The sequence below is a fragment of the Biomphalaria glabrata genome, chromosome 1 (genome assembly GCF_947242115.1).
Source record: "Biomphalaria glabrata chromosome 1, xgBioGlab47.1, whole genome shotgun sequence".
NCBI lineage: Eukaryota > Metazoa > Mollusca > Gastropoda > Planorbidae > Biomphalaria > Biomphalaria glabrata.
Genome location: NC_074711.1, coordinates 60,251,732 through 60,277,662, shown reverse-complemented (window position 1 = coordinate 60,277,662; position 25,931 = coordinate 60,251,732). Strand labels below are relative to the sequence as shown.

Below are 25,931 nucleotides of genomic sequence, written 5' to 3'. Positions count from 1 at the left end.
GAAATGACTAATACCATGACCAACCACCAATCATTCTAATGTTCTTCAACTAAGCAAAGGTTTTCAGGTATCCATTAGATGTGGCCCAGAGGTTTCAAATCTTTACTTTAATAGCCAATGGCTTTTCCTATATAAGAAATAAAAACCATTTCTATGTAAAAAAAAAAAAAATGAAATTAAGTTCACAACTACTGGGTATTAGTTGAAACTAAATGTCTAATGAAACAATAACCACTTGAGATGTAACTTTTTATTTCATTTATTTTTACTGTCAGCTGAGTCCAGATGTACTTTGAGTGGGGAAAGGTTTAAGAAATTTGCCTTGAACAAATATCCTTGGCACATCAATGCCTTCTTTTATATTCACTGTAGATCTTTGAATGTAGGTTGTGTTGACTGTCTGAAGTCCAGCTTGTTCCATGACACTTCTCAACTGTTCTGTATAATCAGTTGCATAAAAAGTACAGTGGGAGAAAAGTTTTAACATTTGCAAGGAAAAAGACATTTGATTAAATTTAAAATTAACTAAACTTGACGACAAACTTGATATAAAGCTAGCTAGTTCAATGGTCTATTTCACCCCCTTGATTTAAAGCTAGCTAGTTCAATGGTCTATTTCACCCCCTTGATTTAAAGCTAGCTAGTTCAATGGTCTATTTCACCCCATTGATTTAAAGCTAGCTAGTTCAATGGTCTATTTCACCCCCTTGATTTAAAGCTAGCTAGTTCAATGGTCTATTTCACCCCCTTGATTTAAAGCTAGCTAGTTCAATGGTCTATTTCACCCCCTTGATTTAAAGCTAGCTAGTTCAATGGTCTATTTCACCCCCTTGATTTAAAGCTAGCTAGTTCAATGGTCTATTTCACCCCATTGATTTAAAGCTAGCTAGTTCAATGGTCTATTTCACCCCCTTGATTTAAAGCTAGCTAGTTCAATGGTCTATTTCACCCCCTTGATTTAAAGCTAGCTAGTTCAATGGTCTATTTCACCCCCTTGATTTAAAGCTAGCTAGTTCAATGGTCTATTTCACCCTCTTGATTTAAAGCTAGCTAGTTCAATGGTCTATTTCACCCCCTCCCGCTGGAGGAACATCTTAAGTGTTTGCTAAGACCATTACTATCAGACTCAGGTGTACCTACACATCAAAGTCTGACTGTCAGAGAAAGGGCAACTCAGTAAGAACAAAACAAATATTTTTTAAAGTGACAATAGGATTAGGCAGACAAATCTTAATAGCTACATTTGAGCATGGTAGCTCAGTAGTCTGAGACAGCTGCAGATAGAAGTATTTGTATACAAAATGAAGGACAAGACCTGTTGACAAAGAGAGGAAAAGGAATGTTTTATTTAATTGTCAAGTTATCTGTTTACTTTTGTATTCACAACCCATGACAACACTAATGAAGTGCTCTATTGACATTGCCAGTATACAGCTCTAATAAAAGTCTCAGAACTTCCAATTAATTTTTTCGTTAAATAGCAGATTTTATTAAACTGAATAGAGAATGTATAATACACAAGGGGGATGAGCCTATAAAATTGTATTTATTAAAATTGCATGATCCTCTTAATATAAGGAATTACATAGAAAGAATCCTATAACAAAGTTCAAACTTCTACTTAAGCTAAGTTCTGTTTACTAAGCACCTTAAAGCAGGGTGGAAACATTCTTCAAGATACCTTCTCCTCTCACATGCCCACATTAAGCCATAGCATACTGAGCACGCATAGCAGGAAAGATGTGCTATACAAAATAATAAAATAATTTTAAACCAGATGAAACAAGCTGTTTGAATAAATAAATATCACTTGCAAGTCCAATAAACTGGACTATTGTATCTATTGATTTTCTTAAACAAATGCTAAAACACAGTCAAACAATTCTCCTTTCCAAACTGTGCTGAGTTTAGATGCTGTACCTAATCATGCATGAAATAAGCATAGCGGTAGTTCAGAAATAACCCAGAATATGTTTGCTTAACATTTCAGACGTCCCTTCAGAATGAAACATTTTTACATCTTAGCCCAGAGTTCGAACCCTGGATGATCAAGATAACAATCCAGAGCACATACCACATGACCAGAAAGCATTAATCAAATCATTTCAAGATTTTTAATGTGAAACTCGGATTTGTATGTTAAAAAAAGAGAAAATAAAAAACTCCAGCCATTTCTATGTGCTGTACATTGCACCCTGCCTAGAAATTAGGAATGACAGATGAGAAGAATTTAGTCAAGCATTGATTAATCCTGACATTTTAACAAATACAAACCTAAGGAAAAATAGTATGCTCTGGTTCCATCTTGCCTGACATAAAAACAATCTGACAACTTGTGCCCTTTGGAAAACCTCAACATGGCATGATCATATAGACCATAGTCTCTTATTAAAATATGGCCACCTGGTTTTAAAGCCTGAAAAGTCAAAGAAGCATTATTAATCTATAAGTATAACTTAGATTAACAAAAAAATTTTTAGATTTACAGTTTAGGTATTAGCTGTAAATGTTCATAATATTTTTTAAAAATCCTAATAATATAACAGTTTAAACGTCACTAGTTCCTCATTTTCTTCTAGACAAAACTAACTAAGGTATAAGGCACAAGCCTTGCAATAGATATTTTTATTACTGAAAGTTTTTTTTAATCAAATAGAGTATTGTATGAATTTAATTATTTTACTTTTTAGAAATATTTATAAGTACATTTACAATAGATCTATGAACTAGCTAACAACAAAGTGTGATAGAGTAATCATAATTATGAAATACAACATGTTATTACATAAACTGGTATAGGATACAGTGATCAGCACAGTTTATTTTCATCTATCTGAAAGTAACCAATTCTGTGTATGAAGTGCGTGACAAAAGAGCAAAATGTTTCCTATACAGTAGTCAAACTAGTTTTCTATATTACTTTATCAGATTTTTAAATATATCTGCCAGTATCTTACTGTTGCAGCCAAGCAATTTATCGCACATCACTGAATAATATTGTTATAAACCTGGTGGTGGCACAGAGGGGGATAGTGGTGTGAGTGTAGTCAGCCGACGCAAATCGCCCCAGGCCAGCGCTAGACAAGCGGTCAACCGTGACGAGTTACGACGGTCAGCCAAGACGAGTGTCAACATGATGGTTCGGGAAGGATTGGCATCGTGAACAGAGCTCAGGAGCATCACGAGGGATATAGTCATGTGACGAAGCTAGAAACATCGAGTGATGTTCCGTCCGGTTCTAGAATGCCAGAAGGGACCCTATATAAAGAGCAGAGGTGTCGCAGTCAAGACGAGGTTCGCGACAGAAGGTTCACGACAGGGGCTCAGAACATGGTCAACTACAGCACAGTTCAACGGTGTGGTTCTTTACGGAGCATTATGACGGTTCAGTGCAGAGTACTGTCAAGTACAGTTGAGATGACTGGCATCTTGATCTTGGTCTGCGATCGAGTCCGACACAACGAGCCTAGTGTGTGAAGTCAGTCCTGAACAGTTGAACCCAGTGCAAGCCCGGAACGAGACGGAGAGGCCAGTGCAAGAGTTGATACGGCGGTACAGTGTTATCGGAGAGATATTTGTACAGTGTACGTGTTGCCAATTGTACAGTATTGGCTGTTATTTATTCAACTATTAAAGTGTTTCGTTACTTTGGTGGTGTATGGTGCAGTTTGCAGAGAGCCTGGATAGTGAGATTCGTAACAATATTAACATACCCTTCCTGAAATTATTTTCCATGAATTTACAAGCATTTACATTAATAATTTATTAAAACAGCATTCTATCTGACCAGCCTTTGGTATGATTTATACGTTGTACAAAACTAAAAAGATATGTACCATGTATTGTAAAATGCTAAAAATATGGAATATTTTATTTTGTTATCATTATTTTATTTTTGTGTGCAAATTTAATAGTCTGATTTTATAGTTTCAAACTCTGATTAGATCTAGTTGATTTTTTTTATTAAGCCTTTTTAAAACAACACAAGTAGTCAACAAAAAATATAACTCTACTAGATCTACATATTATTACTTATTATTACAGTGAGACTGACATGATGATTTGCATTAACTCTTTATCTCCGTAATTATTTTTCTACGTTCTGACAAAATTACTCATTTTTCACATTTGTACATTCTACCCTGCAATTTTTAAACTTCGATGACACTTTTGTTTGTAATCAGAAGACGTTACGTTTGGTATAGAATTACAGGAGAATGCTTGCTCTTTTTATAGAACACAAATTAAAATTTCTAAAACAAAACGTTTATTTAAATTAATGAGATCAAATCAACGATGATATCGTTATTTGGAGTGAAAGAGTTAAGTTAAAAAAAACTCATTTTCATTTTTGTCATCTTAAGAGTTTACATTTCATTCTACATTTTTTTTTAAGTATTTGCATTGCCCAAATATTGTTTGAAAAGTTCCTTGTCTGTTGGCATAAAAAGTTTATTTCAATTTATATTTTAAAAGCTAGAAGACCATGTAACCTGCTTTGGTTAATTTTTTCTAAAATTGGCCAACATGATGCCAATAAATTCATCAAACTTACGCATGACAAAGGAAATAACTACAAGCGAGAATTAATGGTGGCCAATTCTTGGGATTGAATATAAAAATATCAATATATGTCAACAGCAAATTCTAGACTTTACAAGAAAAGAAAATCATCATGACCTGTCTAGTACCAATTTTTAATGACTTTTTCAAGTCTGAAATTGATTTTGGAAATTCCAGACTATTTTCAGCGTTTTATTTGATTGAATAGAGAAGTAAAATATTGCACTCTTCCGTATTCTTCTAGCTTGATATAATTTATAAGCTTAAACTTAATGTTTGTTAGCTGTGATAAACAAATTATAACGACAACTATAAGAATTGAATATAATGCAAGCAAATTAAATTTTATAGCTTAAACCTTCTGAGAAAACCCTCGGAGTAAACATAATCATACCTTCGCTACATTTATAATGCTCTTAATCATTTTATCAGGATGAATGGCAGACAAAACAAATATCATTGTTGCAATATCCACTGTCTCCATTGGGACTGTGGCTGTGGAGTCATCTTTTGTTATGTCTGCTTGGAAAACTGTACAATGATTTGAGTCAAAGCTTGAGTGGCTCTAGTAGAAATAGTCAAATAATAATGTTTTGTTTTTTTTTCTTTTATTTATAAAACTATTTCTTAAAGCTAAAAATGTAGTACCATGATAATGATAAAGGAAAAGTGTTTAATTATTATAAACTTCTAGAAATTCAAGATGAATTATACAAAAATTAAGTACACACAATGCAATATATATACAGTAGTTGTATACCTTAACAAAATCTACAGCTCTTTGCGAAAAATCACAGGCAAAAACGAAGAGATTAGAACCATCTTCCAGTAGTGGAAAAATGAAATTGCCAACACCACATCCAACTTCAAAAAGTACCAGTGTCTTTCCAGTGTCCTAAAGTTTGAATATAAGAATTAAATCGAGAATTTAGATTATTAGTAAAAATGAATGTTTGCAATAATTTAAGAGATTTTAAGGAAGCCGAGATATGTGAAAATTCACTTTTCAGTACTCACAATGTCTGGTGAAAAACATTTTCTCAATGATTTTTGCATCAGTTGGATAGTGATAAGGCCATCAAAGATTTAAGTACTAATCTCTATCAGATGTGCCTTTTTGGTGGGTGTGTTCTTGTAAAAGCAAATTTAAATATATATAGTCCAACACGTTAATACTGAGTAGTTCTGGGAAGTAGTGTAGTCATTGTTAATGGAAATGAAAATGCTTTTGTTAACAGTAAAAAAAACAAAAACAAAAAAAATACCGGTATGAAGAATATTTTTTTTTTTATTTAAAAAAGAACAGCAATTAACATTAGAAAAGTAAGCCAAAAAAAAACTGAAACTATATAATTAATATATTTGAAATAGAAATATGTAGGTTTAAATAGAATAAATGGAATAAAAAAAATTAAATTCAACAAAACAAAGTTTTTTTTTAATTGAATTATAATTCAATTTTAGTTTTCATTCATTTCTATTTTCATTAATAACAACTACACTATTGGAAAAGATAACTTTTTTCATCCAGGATCTGAACACCAAGAACTGACTGTACTGGTTGTAATTCTTAAGGTGGACTAAACAGCTATTCAACCTATATATCATACATATCTTCATTAACTACTGAAATCTTGTGCAAAATTAAATTTAATAGTCTATGCAAAAATAAAATACTTACAGTTGAACTAGATGCCAACTCTTCAAATTCTCTTTTAGTCCAATGACGATCTTTAAAAAATTTTGTGGTATTTCTTTTATAAAAAAGGTCCCAGTTTTTCTGTGCTTCTAGCTCCAGTTTGTTTTGTTTGAATTCAGAAACACAATTTGTGTCAGATAAAAGTCTGGATTGTTCTTCCAGTGAGAGTTCTCTAGTTCTATTGCAAATTATTTGGCCTGACCCATCTTTTACAGTTTCAGGATCCATTATAGATTAGGATAATATTTATAGACTATTATTTTTTAATGTGAAGCTAAACTTGGTAATGATTGGCAAGTTATAGAGAAATTATGTAACTGATTTGTTTTGTTTATATCCATTTGTAATAAAGATGTATTTTTTACAATTATTTATTGTTGCTATTTAGTTTAATAAAAAATAAGCTAAGGCAGAACATGAAAGAAAAATAATTTCAAATTTAATCTCAACTGTCTAAGAAAAAAATCTTAAGTGATAATTACAGTCTATTAATTACAGTCTTGAAAAACATTAGAACTGACTTTTTTAGTGGGAAAATAGAGTGGAGGTCTGCAGTGCCAGTTATCTGAAATAAGTGATAAACAGAATGATAAAATTGTATTTCATTTTTGTCCCCAAAATTCTTGTATAAAAAAGGTATCCCACACTACTTAACTCACTAAATAAATACAACATTAGAACCTCAAATTCATAATCAGAAGCTTTTCCTATTTTTTTTTTTAATTGTTGACTGTTGGCATATACTGGTAAATTAAATTATTATTGTTCCATTTTCTCCTTTAGTATCAGAAAACTTGTCAGGAACATGAAATGAAAATAATAATTTCAAATTTTATTTTAACCTTTTAAGTAAATAATCTTATGTAATAATTACATAATCATAATTAAGACATATAATTAAGTTGCCCTGAAAAAAAAATAGGGGTAATTCCCACCTTTAGGTGTCATATTTATGTCCCTGTCCAGCTCTGGCAACCACTGGCCAGATTTTTAAAAAATTTTATTAAGATTAAAAGAATTATTTCAAAGGGGGAATAGCCAAGTTGATTTTTTTAATAACGAAGAGAGAGAGAGAGACAGAAAATAAGCATAAAAAAAATAGAAATGATAGAACTGTAGAGCTGATACACAGAACTATATTTAAGTACGGACTGTAAAACCTGATAGCAATGTATAATGAAGAAACAATTAGGAATATAGACTATATTACTAACAGTAGTTTTTAAAAAAGGGGAGGATAATATTTAAATGTGTGACAAAATTTGTTTGAATTAAAATTAAATGAAATCACATGACCTCTTTGACCTTTCATTTAATATAAATTAAATATAATTAATAAACTATAGTTATAGGTTAGGGCGGGGTCGGCAACCTGCGGATCGCGAGTCACATGCCTCTCTTTGGATGTGAAGCTGCGACTCTTTAATTCCATACTCAAATATAATTTATTTTATCGAAACATTTTTTTAAATAGTTCTGAATCTTTTAACGAAGATTAGTTGTCAATTTGATCTCTCAGCCACTTGTACTAACTTTTCACCACATCCCTCCCTCATTGCACGTGTTGTCACTGTTGTCAATCCGTCGGAAGTTCTGGAATGACGCAGTCAGTGGATATTTCTATGTAGGTTTCAATTCGCTTTAACGCAAAGTATGAAGCCAACTAATAAATGAAAATTAAGATTTGTGTTTGAAACTAAAAACAAGTTACCAAATGAGCCAAATGTATTCAAATTTTCTAAAATCATTTGAAGGAGTCATTCGTTCGTAATTTACCATTGTTTGTTTGTTTCCTTTTAAAAACAAAAGAGTAAAAAAAATTAATTTAAAAAATTTGTAATAGAGAAGTAAGTACATTGAAAACTTCTTTTATTATTACCGAAATAAAAAATAATTATGTAATGAGAGCATTTATATTTATATATGCTATAGAGTAGTTTATGCTATTCTGACACCTATAGGCCCAAATTTGAAAGTTTGACTTTGACAGCGCATTATTTGACGATGGTTCGACATAGAAAAGAAAATGAAGTATACATCAAAATCTTCTTTAGTTTAAGGAGAATAAGGATGACTACTTATATTTGTACCCCTAACCCATATTTGTTATTATATTTAAGGTCAAAGAGGCCGTGTTTTTTCATTTAATTCGGACAAATTTGACCCACATTATTTGATTCCTAACACCATTATTTATTTCGGACAGTCTCTATATTTAGGCCTCAATAAACTCAGATTTTAATTCTATATTAACATAACTAAATTTTAAGATCCCCATGCAGGCATAGGCCCTCACATTAAATCATCAAGATGTTTAGGAATTATGCATAAATACGAACACACAAAGTAAAAATATGAACACACTTATTCTACCAAAATTAGGTCACTGGGATAGTGACTTCTATACCAACTTTTAGACTTATTTTATGTTTGAATAGTTTGCATGATTAGATGTGTGTTGAATGTTTGTGTTTTTTGTTTATTAATTTAATAAATTTCTAATACAGATGTCAGATGATCTTTTGTAGTATTGTACATGTTAGGATAGCCATTCTTGCCTAACTGAATCCTCTATATTTTCTCTATATAAATCTAGATCTATCTAGTAGGTCTAGATCTAAGCATTTAACTTCATTCAATGTACCAAGCTCACTCCAAACATTTGCACATTTATTCTCTATTTAAAAAAACACAACAAATGAACAAATATAATATAAGATCATTTTTTTATTGATGCCCAAAACTGGCTGTCCGAAATAAATTTTGGTAAGAAAATCGTAATTTAATTTGGACACCCTATTAATTTTTTATTTGTATGGAATCAGACAACTTGGCTTATAAATCAAATAAATCAGCTCCAAAAACAGAATAAATATTGCCGGGCTCATTAGTATAGACTTAGCTAATCAAAAAATATAGTCTTAACCCTAGGAAGAGGTAAAGTCATCCGGGTAACATAGGAAAAAACAACAACCTGACTAGCAAATTTGAAATTCGTTTTTCTTACATAAAAAGACAGCTAAATGATAAATGGAAGGAAATTGGGTCAGAATCATTGGAAAATGGACAAGCACATTATACAGCGCGCTAGTTTTATAATAAATATTAAAATAATTAATTTAATGACCACGAAAACAGCGAATGTCCGAATTCATGTAATGTCCGAAATAAATAAACTACTAGATCTATATATATGTATTATATTTACAACTTTGTGGCTCTAGTCTCTATTATTATTATATAAAAACTTCGAAATTTTAGTTTTTGGCTCTGATTTGTTATAGTTCTAAATTGTACTGTTTTTTTGTTTGTTGTAATGCACACATTGTAAGACAAATTTCCGAACGGACAATAAAAGATTATTGTTATTATTATTATCATACACTGCCGCCGACACTGGCTATGCTATACTCATATATATAGATCTAGTCACTGTGATTTACCCATGCTTTTATCGATTACAAAACCTGCTTTAGTTTTTCTTTTGAAATTGTTAAAATCTGGACTAGAATATGTAGGTCTGTGACCTAGATCTAGATATGGAAGATAGATTAAGCTGAAGTGTGGAGTGAATTAAAATAGATCTAGATATCTAAATGTCCAAATTAGAATAGATTTTATTACTAACACAGCTCTAATAGTTTTTAGCTAACTAGATCTAATCTAGGTTGTCTAGATCTAGACTCTACTTTGATAGTAAAAAAATCTTAATAGAGCTTTTGAAATTGAAACCTAATGACGTTAACTTTTATAAGCTTAGCAGGAGAAAGTAAAGATAACAAAATATTCCTTATTAAAACTCATCTTGTTTACTAATCTACATACTCCGATTAGATTGATTAGATCTAGATCTGTATTGTATAAGTATAGTGAGTTGACTAATCTAGATCTCGAATTTTAGTCTAAATCTATACAATCTAACTCCTTATACTGATATATTTATTAGATCTAATCTTGTATTTTTTTAGTATTTCGTTATTGGTAGTGCCACTCTCAGTCAACTCAGTGCAGTCAGAGTCAGTGTTAGTCAGTCACAGTGTAGTGAGTTGAGTAGTCTGTTACCTTTGTAGTCACTTTAGACAACTTTAGTCAGTTTAGTCACTTTAGTGGTACTATTTTAGTATTTATCAGTAACTCAACTGAATAAATTCAAATTGAAGAACTCTCCTTTTTTAGATTTTTACTGTCTTTAGTGTACTGTTAACTTCATCAATTTCAAGACAAGTGTACATGTTCAACAAGTAAGTCTAATCTAAAGACTAGAATTTCTAGTAGAATCATTCTCTAAGAATCTAAGTATTCTATTAGTATAATTCTAAATCTAAGTGACTTAAGACAAGTCTTAAGTACTCGGTACTGAGAGAAGAACCTTACTTTGTGTGTTCTTACTTAGGATGACTTTTTAGACTCTAGTTAAGTAGTTCTAGTTTAAAGATCTAATTACTAATAGTTACTCAACAAGTTACTTACTGAATTACTCCCATGCCCATACTGTTAGTTATAGTATTGTTGAGTGTTACTTGTACTAGATTCTAGATCTAGTAGACTAGATTACAAATAGAATCTATCATTAGATCTAATTTAGTAGATCTATATAGTATATATTTAATATATCTAGTCATTTTCATCTAATATGATCTAATAATAATAATCTTTATAATCCGTAAGGAAATTTGTCTTACAATTTGTGCATTACACCAAACAAAAAACATTATAACTATAAGAAACCAAAGTGTACATTCACACCAGACTCACTCATAATTTACATGTGACAAAGTTTATACCAGATTGTTCTTATTTAATGATTTGATTGCCAGGGGAACAAAAGAGTGTTTGTGTCTGTTTGTCTTTGCTATCGGTGTCTTGTATCTCTTTTGTGATGGTAAAATCACAAAATCCTGACACAAAGGGTGATTCTTTATTTCGAGGATCTTGTTAGCTTTTTTATAGATGTTTGTCTCAAACAACTGCCCAAATGGGGTTTGTTTTTTGCCAATGATTTTACCAGCAGCATTTAGGATTCTATAAAGTTTATTTTTATTTTTAATGCTCAGATTGCCATACCAGGCAGTGATATTGAAACTTAAAATATTGCAGATGTGAGCATGATAAAACATAGCCAAGGTCTTTTTGCTAACATTAAACGAGGACAGTTTTCTTAGTAATCATAATCTTTGCTGCCCTTTTTTGCTGATATAATCAGTATTTGCAGTAAAATTTAGTTTATTGTCTAGGATAGTACCAAGGTATTTAAAGACTTGCACAATTTCAATAGTCTCTTCAGCTACAGAAACAATTTTCCTTCTTGTCCCTACGAAAATCGATTATCATTTCTTTGTTGTTTTTTTTACATTTAATAATAAAAAATTATCTTTACAGTATTTTTCAATGTGTTCTATTTCTTTGAAATACTCATTTACGTCTGAGCTCTCTGAGAGCAGGGCAAGAAGAGCTGCATCATCAGCAAATTTTGTGAAGGAGCAACAAGAACTATCGGATTGAAAATCATTGGTGTACAAAATGAACCACAATGGCGATGTCACAGCCCCCTGGGGTGCCCCTGTGTTAACTATGCGTTCATTAGATATAACATTGTTTACCCTAACCCTCTGATCTCTCTGGGGCAAAAATTCATTAGCCCATAGTATTATGTATGGACTAATCTGCAACGCTTTCATCTTTTCAATGAGTAAATGAAGTTGTATAGTGTTAAAAGCTGATGAGAAATCAATAAAGAACAATCTTACATTGTGGAACACCCCTATTTTCTGATATTAGCGGACACCCCACAATATTTGTTAAAAAGATCTTGAGCCTTTATTTTGATAGCTATAACGAAACTAGTCTTATTGTTTTTGATCATGCTCCATTTCTTTATAGTTCAGACACATTTGGTTTCGTTTACTCTGAAAAACAAGAATTTTACATGGGTTTAAAGAGCACTGTTATCTTCTTTCTTCTTCTTAGTTCTCATTGTACATGTCGGAGGGTTCAGATTAGTAATCCTATATAATATCTGAGATGAACTGCGCAGTGGTTTTCAGATCAGGCAGTTCTCCATATAGTTTTTGTTCTATAGGAGGGTTTTGGGGCCAGAGTCTTGTTTGGAACTCTTAATATAGTATGCAGCTTTGAAGAACATGGTCAGCATTCTCTGGTGATGCTCCACATGGGCAGGTTTCGCTTATCCCAACTTTAAGCTTCCGGAACATATGATGTCTTATTCTGTTGTGTCTTGTTCTGAGTCGAAAATTATGCGTTGGTCAGGTCGAGATAGCTTATAAAGGGCGTCTTTTCTCTTGTAATTGGGATGTGAGAAGGTCCGATTTTCATTTATTCTACACTCTATTATTTTCATCATTGGTATGACTGGTATGACGATGCTATTTTTAAAAATTCTATGACAGAAGGAGGGTAGTTCCGGGGTTAAGGAAATTTTGTAAGACAATGTAAGTATCATATAAACATGACCTATATCTAGAATGCTTCTAAATAGGCCTAAAAGCATACAAATGTCATAGCTTTTGCATATATATGGGGTTATCCATAATATTCGTTTGTCACTATCAATGACATAAATGAATGCTCTTTATCCCTATTAATGAAACTAACGAACGCTATTTAATGTTGAAAATTCATATGACATAATGATAGAAAATATTTGGAGGCTTTTGTTTGGCTATGAAAATTAATATTTGTATCTCATTTCTTTCTAGGTTTTAACAAACTATACTCCTTGAATTGTCAAAGTAAAATGTATCAAAGAAACATGGGCGCAGGTTTTAACTTTCATAACTTGATTGGATTTGCACCCAGCATAAGATTTCATCAACAGCCATTTGTAATACAGCAACCATTCAGTGACAGTATGAGGCCTCACAGAAATCTGATGGGAAGCTCTGCTCCCTTAGATTTTATCCCAGTACAAAGACCTTCCGTGCCGCAGATCACATCTGTCAATTTCAACCATGTCAGTAATATACACACAAGTCCTCCACAGCAAACTGTGAAAAAAAAGTAAATATCTATAAAATTGTAATATGTACTTGAATTTTGTTTACAAAAAGGAATGGTATTGTTTATTCCTTGTACTGACATTATCATTGCAAGAAACTACGTTCTTTTTGTTATTCATGAGGTAAAAAGACGTATTGTGTACAATTATATAGTAAAGAGCTTACTGTTTGAATTCAGGATTTTGAACAGTGGTACTTGTAGCTCAATAGTTTGATTGACTGGTAATTGATAAAGCCATTGAAATTAAATGTAATATATAGTTCCTTTGTTACATAATCTTTTCTACTTTACTCAATTTTTTTTTAGACGCCCAAATGATGATTTATCTCTGCCACCTAATAAAAGAGCGAAGTTTAACTCACATAATTCACAGAGAACATTACAGCTAGATCGGCCTACTTCATCAGTAAGAGAAGAAGACTTTTTGGTTCCTGTTAATCATGGTACAGAAGAGGTACAATCATTTATATTTAATGCTTCTTTGTTTTTTGTTTTTTTTTTAGAACTCATAAAACAAAACTGATCTTTAAATTTAATGTAGCATTGATATCCAAATTGTATATTATATTCCTTTCTGGTTAATCTACATTTAAAATTGAGTTAATGTTTGCTTATTTTCTTAAATTTAGAAATATGTTTGCATTAAAAACTTTTTTTTTATTTTCGCAGCTGATTTATAATAACAAAGTAGTTTATAATTACATTTGTTTCCTATGTTCTATACATATATATAGAAGTGTTTCACAAACTTTTTCCTTAAGAGAACACATCTCACATTCTGAGTATTTATCAGAACACTTTGCTTATTTATTATAGAGATTAATTCATGTAGTGGCCTACTAGTTAATTATTCCAGTAATTCATGGAACACCTATTTAGGCCTTATGTAATACTAGGGTTCTGCAGTGTTTTGAAAACACTGTCCTATAGTGTTTATTTCTGTTTTACTGAGAGATCAACAAGAATTCACTTTCTTCTTCTCCACCCACAGCCCCCAAAATAAAATAAGGCTAAGTTTCTTGATGTATTGTACCATGATGTTAATTACAAAAACTTTTTTTTTGTGTTCACGTCATTGTTTAATTATTCCTGCTTTATTCATTTTTTTTTTCAGATAACAATAGGAATATGGGACTATTTTCTTACAGCACACATGAAAGATGAAGACTTAAAAAGAAAGTTAAAGCTGAGGAAATGTCTCCTATCTGTTATGAGTGGAGCATTCCCAAGTGAGTTATTCTAGCCTCAGTTACGTTATAGTAAAATCAAGCCAATCTTTGAGTTAATAATAATTGTTACCTGGTTATTGTTTCTCTTTGTCCCTTTTCCAGACTGTAGACTCTTCCTTGTCGGCTCCTCTATGACAGGATTTGCAACTCGTTCAAGTGATGTGGATATGTGTCTGATGATTACAGATCAGGAAGTATGTTATTTATTTTTTTTAGAGATTTTGGTTTGAAAAATAATTATATAGTCATATTCAATCAACATTCTGTAATATGATTTTTATTTAAATATTTTTCATAGATAGATCAAAAGTATGAAGCCACTGTTATTTTAAACTCCATATCCAGAGTATTCAGAAAGTGTTGTAAGTATTACTCGTTGTTTGTTTAAATGAATTGTAATTAAACACTTTAAAAGATACAGTCAGTTAACTCTTTCTCTGTAATTAGTTTAACATTTGCTCATTTGTATTTCACTACCCTGTTATGATTAAACCTCCAATAACTTTTTTGTTTATCAGAAAATGTTATATTGGGTATAGAATTAAATGGGAAAACATGTCCTTTTTTTATAAAGCGAATAAAATTAATGTTTATAAAATGGAAATTTAATTTAATTTTGGATTATGAACTTAAAAAATAAAAACTTACGGATTGTGGACTAGATCCTTTAATATTTTATTATCCAAATAGACATGAAAGTATTTTTTCATGATACCTATTCATATTTTCACAAAGCTTACAACCAATCTAAAACATATAAAATTATTGTCTTGAGCCCGAGCAGACATGCTCCGATCCCTGTATTTAGGAGCAGTTCGATCACAGATAGACTACCGTCTACCTGTGCAAATTTATGGCTCTAGGACTGCTCTTGAACAACTTGATAAAATACAGTCCCAAGCACTAAGATTTGTCTGTGGAACCTTTAGGACAAGTCCAGTAAATGCGGCTGAAATAATGGCTAATATAGGTTCACTAAACCTTAGGAGGGAAAGGTCAGTACTGACCTGCTATGAGCGGTATAAAAGGCTGGATGAATACCTCCCAGCTAGAAAACTAGTGGATGGTTGAAGAGGCAGAAGACTTATCCAGATGCAGTCTTTTATGCTTCATGCCACTAGACTATCTGATGAAGCTGGCCTCTCCACCAACCGACAAAACATTCAACGCTTTCATCCCCTTCCCCCTTGGTGTCGCCCAACGACCCCAGACATACGCTTGAAATTAGTAGACCCTAATGCCACTGAGCATCTAACAGACCTGCCTACCGTTACGCAAAATGCGTATTCGTTACGCAAAATCTCCCAAAAATGACCGTCAGTACGCAAATATGCATTGAACCCGTCACGTTACGCATTTCGTATCCTTTTTTTTTCCTCTCTTGACTAGCTTACGAGCAGTCACGGAGGTCACGCTAAGCCGTCCTGTTGGGGGGGGGGGGAACAGAAAAAGGTGGTGGAACACATTGTGTCCAGATCTATACGTTGATTGGTTCTTAAAAGCAATTAGGTTTAGTCTAGAAATGAAGAACGCGAGAGTGAGGGAGTGGCGGGTTGATACCGTCAGTTATCTGATACACCAACATGACTTTTTTTTTTTTTTGTTAGTTCATTAGTAGAAATTAATTATGTTTAATCCCTGATTCCCATATTCATTTCTATAGAAAAAAAAATATCGAAGTGCTATCGATTCAAAACACATTGAGTGACATTGTAGATATCTAGTCTAGATCTAGATAACATTATTAACATGTTATACAGGAATAGATCTAGCTAGAGTCTAGCTAGTCATGTGCTTACGTTATGTCATGATTCTCTACATTACTCTACAATCTAGATCCAATTTAGTTGTAGTATGATTTAGATTTACTAGATCTAGATCGATAACTATACTACCATCTAGTCTAGATCTAGACTAGATTCTTAGTCTTAGTATAGAATAGATCAAGGATGAAGGTAGGCCTACGAAAGTTTGGAGTAGACCTACGTTTGTAGTGGATCCACAGCATTGGTAACACTCTTGAGCCCAGATCTAGAGTAGATTATATTCATTATATAGACATAGATCCAGATCTAGTCTAGATATCATCTCTATTGTCGTATTGATCTAGATTTAGATTATAGATCTAATCATGACATTTAGATCTAATATATATATATATATATGACAAAATAGTGGATCGCGTAAGTGTTACGCATTCTGGTGCCAAAATACGCATTTTGACCATCAGCGTTACGCATTTGGACTTTTTTTGGTAGGCAGGTCTGATCTAACGACCTTCAAATCCTAGCTCTGGAGACCATTAATACCTTCACTGATGGGTCGGCATCAATAGATTCTGGAAGAGCAGGCTATGGAGCCTACATCGACTTTCTTGGCTCTTACACAGTCAAAATCTTTCGACCATATGGTAGTGTTTGCAGTTTTGATGCGGAGACCATGGCAGTCTGTGAAGCCTTAAAAGTCATTGACTCTCAACTCGGTGAGGGACATTTCAGGGCAACACAGATTGTTGTGGTCACTGACTCAAAATCTGTATTACAGGCTTTGCAAAGTCCCAGACCATGGCCCCCCAATATCAACACTGTCATCATGGCTTCACATAACATTAAACAACGCTATGGCACCCCTGTAATAATGCAGTGGGTACCGAGTCACATAGGTGTGACTGGCAACACAATTGCAGACTCTTTGGCCCACCAGGGAGGGCAAACTCCACCCACTGATCAGGCTGGAAGCTTTCATCAAGCCCTGGCTATAATACAAAAAACAGAAATGGAAAAGTGGTTTGAGTGCTGGGACAAGTCCCAAAAAGCCCGTGGAGTCTGGGAGCCCATGAGGCGCCCTGACCGCACTTCCCCATGATGGAGGCTGTCCAGGCCTGAGCAAGCTATTATAGCATAGTGCAGGACAGGCCACTGTCCTGTTGGCTCATATTTCTCGCGGCTATTGCCAAATTTTGATTCACGGTGCCCCCGCTGCGGGGAAGAAGTGGAAACCGTGCCTCATATTCTGTTTGACTGCCCCAGACTTGCTGATCTCCATCTCGACAGGTCTGGAAAACCCAAAATTCTCGACCTGTATGGCGACATTTATGCACTACGCAAGACAGCAGGGTTTCTGTCCAGGGCTTTTGCAAGAGGGGATTTGAGCCTCTCAAGCCCTCACTCTAATGGAGTTTGATGATGATGATTGTCTTGAGCTCATTATCCCATGAGAATTAATGGAAAGAAACTAGAGCCTTTTTTAGTCGTCACTCTTTAATAACATTGTTTGTGATAAAAACGCATTGAAAATTAATAAACTCTGGATGTCTTACAAAGGGATATGATATATTTGACTATTTAAACATTGTTGAAAGAATTGGGTCAAATCAACAATAGCATCATCATTTGGGAGAGAAAGAGTTAATAATATTCAAAAGACAATATTTTTGTAAAATATTAACATAAAACAGTTAATTATTGTAGGGCTATTTATTTTTGTGCATCATTTTCAGCCTTCATGAGATCACCACAAGTTATTAAAGCCAAAGTACCCATTTTCAAATTTTTTGATGCAATTTCGTAAGTTTCAAAGTACAATTATATATTTCTAGTAGTCTCTATTTTACTTTTTTTTTTTTTCTGGTATATAGCTAAGTACACTCTTGATAGCTCTATCTATAATCCAAAGTAAAAAAAAATAATGACTCCTAGATTTGTGCTGAGACTTGGGTTCAGATATATCAAGTTCTTAACCACCATGCCCCACTCTTTCTTAGAGTGGATAGTGGATTTCTTAAAGCCTCGCCATGATTGAATAGAAAGATTAGTTTCATTTATCTACTTTTTACTTTGATAAATATTTGTACTTTTCTTTTAGTTGTATTAATGATGCTAATTATTATTATTTTTTTTTTTAAATTTCCAGGCAAGTTGAATGTGACTTAAATATAAACAATATTGTCGGGATCAGAAATACTCACTTACTGCGATATTATGCTTACAGTAAGTGAAGGCTTGACTTGACCTTACTGGCAATTTTCCTAGATATCAGGGTTGTTTTTATAATTGATGTACAATAATTTGCTAAGCAATTAATGCAATCTATTCATGAGCACAGTGAACATGACAGCAGAAAGGAAGTTAGCTGCTACATTTTGTACCTTTTTTTTTTAGTGGACTGGAGAGTTCGGCCGTTGATGTTGTTTATAAAATTTTGGGCTCGGTTCCATGACATCAATGATGCCAGCAAGAAGACAATCTCTAGTTATTCTCTCACACTGATGCTAATACACTACCTTCAAGGTAATTTAGTGCTTTACTTACCCCAGAGTTTATTTGGAATTTATTTATACAAGATTTGTTGATGTTGAAATACTAATTGAATGTTTGAATCTCTCTAACATTAATGATGCATGAAAAATAAAATTTACCTACTAAGATTCTTATCAAACTTTTTGTTGCATGATATGTATTAAATAATAGACTGCTCACAAATAAACTTTGATATCAATAAAAGTTGTCTGAAAAGATCCCACCCTTACAATGAAATAAATAGTTTTTTCAAATTAATTTAGAGTTCGTTACATAATCTTCTTTTAGATCTATGCACTTTTCCCATCGATTTTCCCAGCTCTCCAACCACTTAGAGTAGACCTATGTAGCTATCTAAACTAAATGTCGCACTTGAAGGACAGAGATTTTCAGCTCATGATGATACCATAACCTTTTATAACAACATTTTTATTGAGAAAGATGCTAAATATTATTTAGTTAAAAGTATCCATAAAGTAGAACTAAAAAAAAATGTTGCTTTATTTCAGAATTTCTCTCCAACTTAAAACATCTTCAAATTCAGTGGCTTGATTTGTCCTATGATTTCAATGGATTGAATGTCTGTTTGTGATTTAATGTAGGAGTTGCACCTCTGATATGCTTTTCTGTGGGTTAAGTGGTGAAGACTGGTGCAAATGCTTTCATGTTATGGGATAATGTTAATAAAGGATTGTCAGGAAATAAAATAAATACCTTTTATCATAGTTGTTGAAGTGGATTTTGGTTTTATTAAAACTTCATATAAGATTTGGCTTTGTGGGTTAATATTCACCACTTTCACTTGACCATTAGTCTGTTGGATACATTTGATTTTGATCTCTAGATTCTCTCTCTCGCCATTCCTATCCATTTCTTTGCCAGGATTTTAGTCTCTTTCATTTTATTGTCCCCATGTCCATCCTTTGCTTTAATATCTTTATTATTAAAGAAAAAGAAATATATATATAGATAATTACATGTTAATTATAGAATTTTAATGTCACTAGTTGTTGTTTTTTTTTACTACAGCTGGTGTCAGTCCACCTGTTCTTCCATGTTTGCACAGTTTAAAACCTGTAAGTAGAAAAAAATGTATTTCTTAAAATGAACACACACATTTTTCTTATTTTTTTTGAACAATTAAAAAACAACAAATTAATAATCCAATACATACAAATCTTTACTATAAAGTAGAATGTAAGGAGTATGTATATTATAAATAGAAATCAAAACTGTTTGACCAATCTTGATAAAACTTGGCATAAATGTTCCTTGGGTACTAACTGGAACTGTGACATATGTATAAGTAGCCCTAAAACATACTTAAGACGCTCAAAAAAAAAAGTTGCCCAACTCTATGAAAGTATTCTTATTTTATGGATCTAGGCCATGTTTACATGAGAGAAGATCGAAAGGATCTAGATTTAATTTTTAAAACTACACTTTGCACAGATAGTTTTTTACTTTGACACATGAAAACTACAAAATATAGTCTATTGATTTCATTATTTAATAAAATTAAGCTTCAAATTTGTCTTTCAAAGCATTTTTACATAAATTCGTTCCTTATATCTGCGAATTTAGAAGTACTGACATACTTCATAATCCCATTAATCTATCGAAGCCAACATCTAAGTCTAAGTCTAGATCTAATTCAAAGAGGAAAGATCTACTTTATACTTTAACACATTAACATACAAAATAAAGTCCATTCATTTCATATTTTAATCAAATTAACCCTCAAATTTTGTGTTTCTAAAGCATTTTTCATACATTCGTTCGCTATAGCTTCCATTATGTTGACATGCATTTTAATAGTCCCATTCATGTGTCGTGCACACCGTTATGTAAACACACTATGATTGGACAGGCTACATGAGGCTCTATATGGAGGATATTAAATGTACTAACATACAATAATTAATAAGCTGCTTGAGCCATTGAATTCACTCTTGTGATAGTAGGTCTACATCTATTACAATAATATCAAGACTCTTGATCTACATCTAAATATATATTCACCTACAAGCAAATGCTTTTGTTAAAAAAATGGACTTAAGGTCAATTAGCTATTTTGATAGCTCCATTCATACTATTTTTTAAATTCATGCATTCGCTTTCTTATAGCATTATTTTGTTTAATTGTTTCCAAAACACTCTCAGTCACTATATCGACAGTGATGCGTAAATTAAGACCTGCAGGTCGCTGGTAATATATGTCTAGTGTATATTTAAAATGGAAATATCATTTAGTGTTTTTAGAGTGATAATAAATTGAAAGTCTTAACAATGCCAGTTTATTCTAAGATTCTTTGAAACTTTGCTTTTTTTCAGCATTTATTCAGTACCTTCAACAAAGTTTATAGACTGACATTAGATTTTGATGAAAATAATATCAACTTTATATCAAGAAATAATGTGACTCTGGGGGAGTTGTTTCTCGGATTTCTTAACTATTATGCAAATAGATTTGAGTAAGTATTTAATAAACTTGCTTACTTTTTGTCCCCTCCTCAACATGAAGCTTACTTTTTTCCTGCTTTCTGAGGCATGGAAAATAAATGTTTTTAGTTAGTGTTTATATGTTCATTCATTCATTAATGGCCTTTTACAACTAACTAGAAGAAATAACAATTAATGTCTAAGCCTAAAACCAAGTTTCATCCACACACACACATCCAACTATCCCTACTCCCCCTGAATGACTTGTAGTATGCTTTGATGTGAGTCATGTGAGTTTTTGGTTAATTTAGAATTTTTTCATATTATAAAGAAATTGGGATTGTAGGCTAACCTCCTTCATGTCTTCTTATCTTATATGATACAGATGTTACTTCAAAAAAGAAGATGATAACGTCCTACGCATCATGCATTTAGTCATGCATATTAACCAATGACCTAAACTCCGCCAAGTCACTGGCTTTCCTGGCTAGCTCAGGCAACCCATTCCATGCTCTAATAGCGCTAGGGAAGAAGGAGCTTTTGTACAAATTTGTCCTAGAATATGGGACGAGGAATGTGCTTTTATCTTTGTGTCTTTCTGAGTATTTTATTAATTTTTTTTTTTTTTTGCATTTGAAGATTATGGTTCAGTGTTTTATGTATAATTGCTACTTTACTTTTTAAGTTCTTGTTAGTAAATTAGTAAGTTAGTAAATTTTAAGCACAATAAGCAGATGAGTTAATAGTTTTGCTAAAGGGTGTAATAGCTCAAATCTAAGAAAGAAGCATTTAGGATAGTTAGTGAAACTACTTTAACCCACGAAGCGTCGTCGGCCGATTATATTGGCCGACATTTCGTTTCTGTGGCGTCCCGGCCGATATAATCGGCCGACTTTAGACTGCTGATTTTCTATTCCAATCCACGTTTTAAAGTGACCATTTTTAAACTTAGATCTATTAGACATTCTTCTTCCTGTCAGATCCAAAAATAGCCCATTTCCCCATCTGTTTTTGTGTTTACATGCTGATTATTCACCGGCGAATTTTTCTTGCAATGTCCGATGCTAGCCCGGGTCCATGAGATGTTACAAAACATAAAGTTTCAAATACTTTTAGTTGTTCTTTTTTAATATTACAATTAGATTTAGATCTAGGAATAATGAGAATATTTTATATATTAGATCTAGATCTATTCATGAAGTGGCCGATGATTTATGTCCGTACTGTCCGTAGTCATCTAAAGTCTAGAGTCTATATCTAGACTCTATATCTAGACTCTAGACTAGAGACCGGACTGGATCTACACCTAGACCTAGTCAAAATTTAGTGAAATTTAAGACATTTTAAGATAGATTGAAGCATATTAATGATAATATTGACTTCTTTATGCATTAAGTATTCTATTTTTTCAATCTTTAAATGCTTTTAACTTAACTGAACAAAAAAAAAACGATTTTTATCTATTTTTTTTTCCTTCACTGTTACTTGTATTAAAAGGGTAACCAAGTCACTAAAAAAATTTTTTTTTTCAAATCTAATGCTCCATTTTTAACAAAATTATATCTATTTATAAAGGAAAATGAATGGGCTATCCAATTACATCAAAACTTTTGTTATAGCTCTAAAAATGTTTCTCACAGAGGTCAGCAAACAAGCTTTTTTGTTGATAAAAAAAATCAATCATACTAATTAGGTCAGGGTCAAGGTCAACTGATCAAATTCAGGTGTTCAATATATGATCTATAGTGTTCGCTGTCCAATTACCTTTCAGGATATATATAAAACATGGATATCAACCTTCACTTTATGGCATTTTAAGACCATTTTCTAAATGCATTAAAAATGCTAAAACTCCCTGAACGCCACAGAAAGTTTCTTAAGACGCTTCGTGGGTTAATAAGGGAAACTGATTTTTTGAAAAAGCTTATTATATACTTTTTTTCATCTCATCTCTGCCTGTGGTCCCTTCTAGGGCATAGGCCACGAACTAGCTTCCTCCAGGCATCTCGGTTCTTGGCAAGTCTCTCCAACTGTCCCCACGTCTTGCCCATCTGCTTGTCATCTGCTGCAAAATCACGGCGCCATGACATGACAAAGCATATTTTTTTTTAGACATTTTAAATTCTCTGATTTCTTTTAGAGACCAATAGTTAAATAAGATGTATCGACTTTTAGGCAATCTTTTTTGCCAAATAACACATGACTAAATACTAATTTTTGTATGGTACTATAGTCTACAATCGTATACATCAATCGTTGAGGCATAAATATTATATGGAAAATATTCCATACCAATAATCAAAATTTTAATAGAGTGACATAGTTATTGACACATTTTCTTTTTGGCATATGATCTAGTTACAACACACAAGTCATCTCTGTCAGACTGGGCAAGGCAATTCATAGGCGTGAGGTCAATGACTCAAACAACTCAGGACAATGGAAGTTTCTCAACATTGAAGGTAATAAATGATTAAACAGTAACAGAACAAATGACACAATCACTCCTCCCTATTTGTTTGGTAAGGCAAGGATAATACAGTCAAAAAAAATAAGATTCCATTGAAAAGAAAACCCAATTGAAATAATGTCTGTGGAAAAAAATAATCTGAACATTTCAGAAGGTACTTGATCGTATGACATCATTTGACACCCATAGAAATGACAGAAAAGAGGTCTGTCAACATAATTATGCTTATTCATATCACTATCAAGTAGCTTGTACTTTAACTCATAACCACATTCTCAAAAACTGTTGGCGGGGGGTGATTTTCATGTCATAGTAATTCTACAACTAGCCCCAAATTTTAACATGCATTCATGAGATGTCTGTCTTTTGTCTAAGTAAAAAATACATCAAACTATGCAACTTATATTTTGAAATGTATGATTTTTTAATAAACATACACCAATGCAATATTTTACTCAGTCTATCTGTTTACCACTTTTGCCTCGATATTATATAAGCAATTTTATAGTAAATTTGTAATAAACATGACAAATTTGTATATGTTTTTACATAACATTCCATTTTGTTCAAAGTAAATGGTAAACATGTTTTTAATGGGAAACACAAAGAAACAAAAAAAATTAACATGAAATGCTTTTTTTTTCTTTAACAGAACCATTTGACAAAAGTAACACAGCAAGGTCAGTGTTCGACTACCATGTCTTTCAAAGAATTCTTAGAGTGTTTAAAGTCAGCTACAATACTCTGGAGAAATCCAGAAATGTGAAAGACATTCTCTCCAGACCCTTTTAGCTCTTGAGTGATAACAAATCTGTTGGAAGCAGTATCAAGTGAAGACTTCAATATTAAAAACATTAACTTGTGTGATTTTCACATTTTTTAATTACAAATTTCTGGATAATTTTGTGTTGGAAAAAATGTGGGCAGCTTGAAATGAAACTAGTTAGTCACTTTGTTTCAATTTGTATATTTCTGTACAAAATTTAGAACTTATGCTTTTTTTTTTTATTATGACATGTGTACATATTTTTCATTGTACATGCTAAGTTGAAATTAAATGTGGCTTCTAATAAAAGAACAAGATAAGCAAAATGAAAAAAACAAACATGTTTGAAATTGTTTTGTCTTTTTGCCAATGTCTCCTATTGTTATTTATTCCATTGATTTGGTCAAATAGTAGTGTCACTGTTTTTCTTTCTCAGTACAGTAGAACATTGATTATCTGGATAAATTGAGAATGGGTCTGTCTGGATAATCAATCATCTGGATAACCAAATTCAGAATATTATTAACAGTCCATTTTACTAACAGTATAAAGAACAGTTTAAAGAAAATTCATATGGAGTTATCATGCCATATGTAAACATAAAATTGAAGTTAAATATACATGGAACAAAGCATTACATATAGTAGCATACCATTATTTAGAGAAATAATCGCTGATCTTTCTCTGTACATGAGCAAGACTAGTTAGAAATTGTAGTGTAAAAGTTTTTAAAAGGCAATCTGGATATTCGACATTCAGGATAACTGATGTTCATATAAATGTCGTTCTACTGTATATTTCTTTGTCCAGAATTGGGGAACTTGGATCCGGCTTTGATTCACTATTTTTTATTTTTCAATTTTCTTATTTCTTTCAATTTTGTTCCAGTAATTAGTTTAAAAAATTATGCTTGTAATTCTTGAAGTGCATAAACATATTTTTTTAAACAGTTTCAAACAGAAATTATAATTTTAGATATCTAATAATAACTTTTGATGTTGGTCATTTCCCTCTACATTTTGTGATGTACTAAAATAATATATATTTAAGGCATTTTCCTAAATTCTGAAGATTACAATTAAGTGCAGTATTTCACATGAACACAAACTCAGTTATGACTTTTGTTTTGCCACATCCAATACAGGCATAGCTGTCATCAGATTGGGTTCTATTTAAGTTTCCTGAGCCTGTCTTTAGTACCTGGCTTTTGTTTTGGGCCTTCAGTGTGTGTTCTGCTTCCATCATAAGAGCTCTTCTCTGTTAAAGGCCATCTGCTGCCAACTGCTATTTTCTAGTATGTTACTATTTCAGTGTTTTAATTTAACATTTTTCTTCCAGCCTTTTGGCTGCTGGGCTGTAAACTTTTTTTGCATCTAGCATGCTGTTGTTGTTGTTTTTTTCAGCTGTTCTGCATCGCCACACAGCTTGTTGTGATAATAGTTCTGCT

The 25,931-nt window shown here is 32.3% G+C and overlaps 2 protein-coding genes and 1 long non-coding RNA gene across 10 annotated transcripts; 1 reads left to right on the top strand and 2 right to left on the bottom strand.

Moving 5' to 3' along the window:
• Positions 1-235: 235 nt before the first annotated feature.
• Positions 236-10,018, bottom strand: LOC106074450 (tRNA N(3)-methylcytidine methyltransferase METTL6-like). Of its 7 annotated transcripts, none has more exons than XM_056005250.1 (7): positions 9,891-10,018; positions 6,245-6,827; positions 5,324-5,458; positions 4,958-5,128; positions 2,275-2,416; positions 1,649-1,745; positions 236-438 (listed from the first exon to the last, which is right to left on the bottom strand). In XM_056005250.1, exons 2-7 carry the CDS (start codon positions 6,488-6,490, stop codon positions 345-347), a joined length of 885 nt encoding a protein of 294 aa, XP_055861225.1. In that variant the 5' UTR covers positions 6,491-6,827; positions 9,891-10,018; the 3' UTR covers positions 236-344. The 7 variants fall into 7 exon arrangements, with proteins under 7 accessions (XP_055861225.1, XP_055861216.1, XP_055861246.1 ...); XM_056005241.1 differs by lacking the exon at positions 9,891-10,018 and adding an exon at positions 9,706-9,828; XM_056005271.1 differs by lacking the exon at positions 9,891-10,018 and adding an exon at positions 9,587-9,666.
• Positions 10,019-13,016: 2,998 nt separating this feature from the next.
• LOC106052724 (poly(A) RNA polymerase GLD2-like) lies at positions 13,017-25,470 on the top strand. Its single transcript, XM_013208151.2, has 12 exons — positions 13,017-13,279; positions 13,586-13,733; positions 14,394-14,508; positions 14,611-14,702; positions 14,807-14,870; positions 18,008-18,074; positions 18,421-18,497; positions 18,669-18,797; positions 19,836-19,882; positions 21,141-21,280; positions 23,607-23,710; positions 24,371-25,470. Exons 1-12 carry the CDS (start codon positions 13,017-13,019, stop codon positions 24,508-24,510), a joined length of 1,386 nt encoding a protein of 461 aa, XP_013063605.2. The 3' UTR covers positions 24,511-25,470.
• On the bottom strand, positions 13,131-19,883 carry LOC129921955 (uncharacterized). 2 transcript variants are annotated; one of them, XR_008773875.1, is made up of 3 exons: positions 19,784-19,883; positions 14,579-14,681; positions 13,131-13,266 (listed from the first exon to the last, which is right to left on the bottom strand). It is a non-coding gene; the product is annotated as an uncharacterized LOC129921955 (long non-coding RNA). The 2 variants fall into 2 exon arrangements; XR_008773874.1 differs by lacking the exon at positions 19,784-19,883 and adding an exon at positions 19,521-19,771.
• Positions 25,471-25,931: the final 461 nt, after the last annotated feature.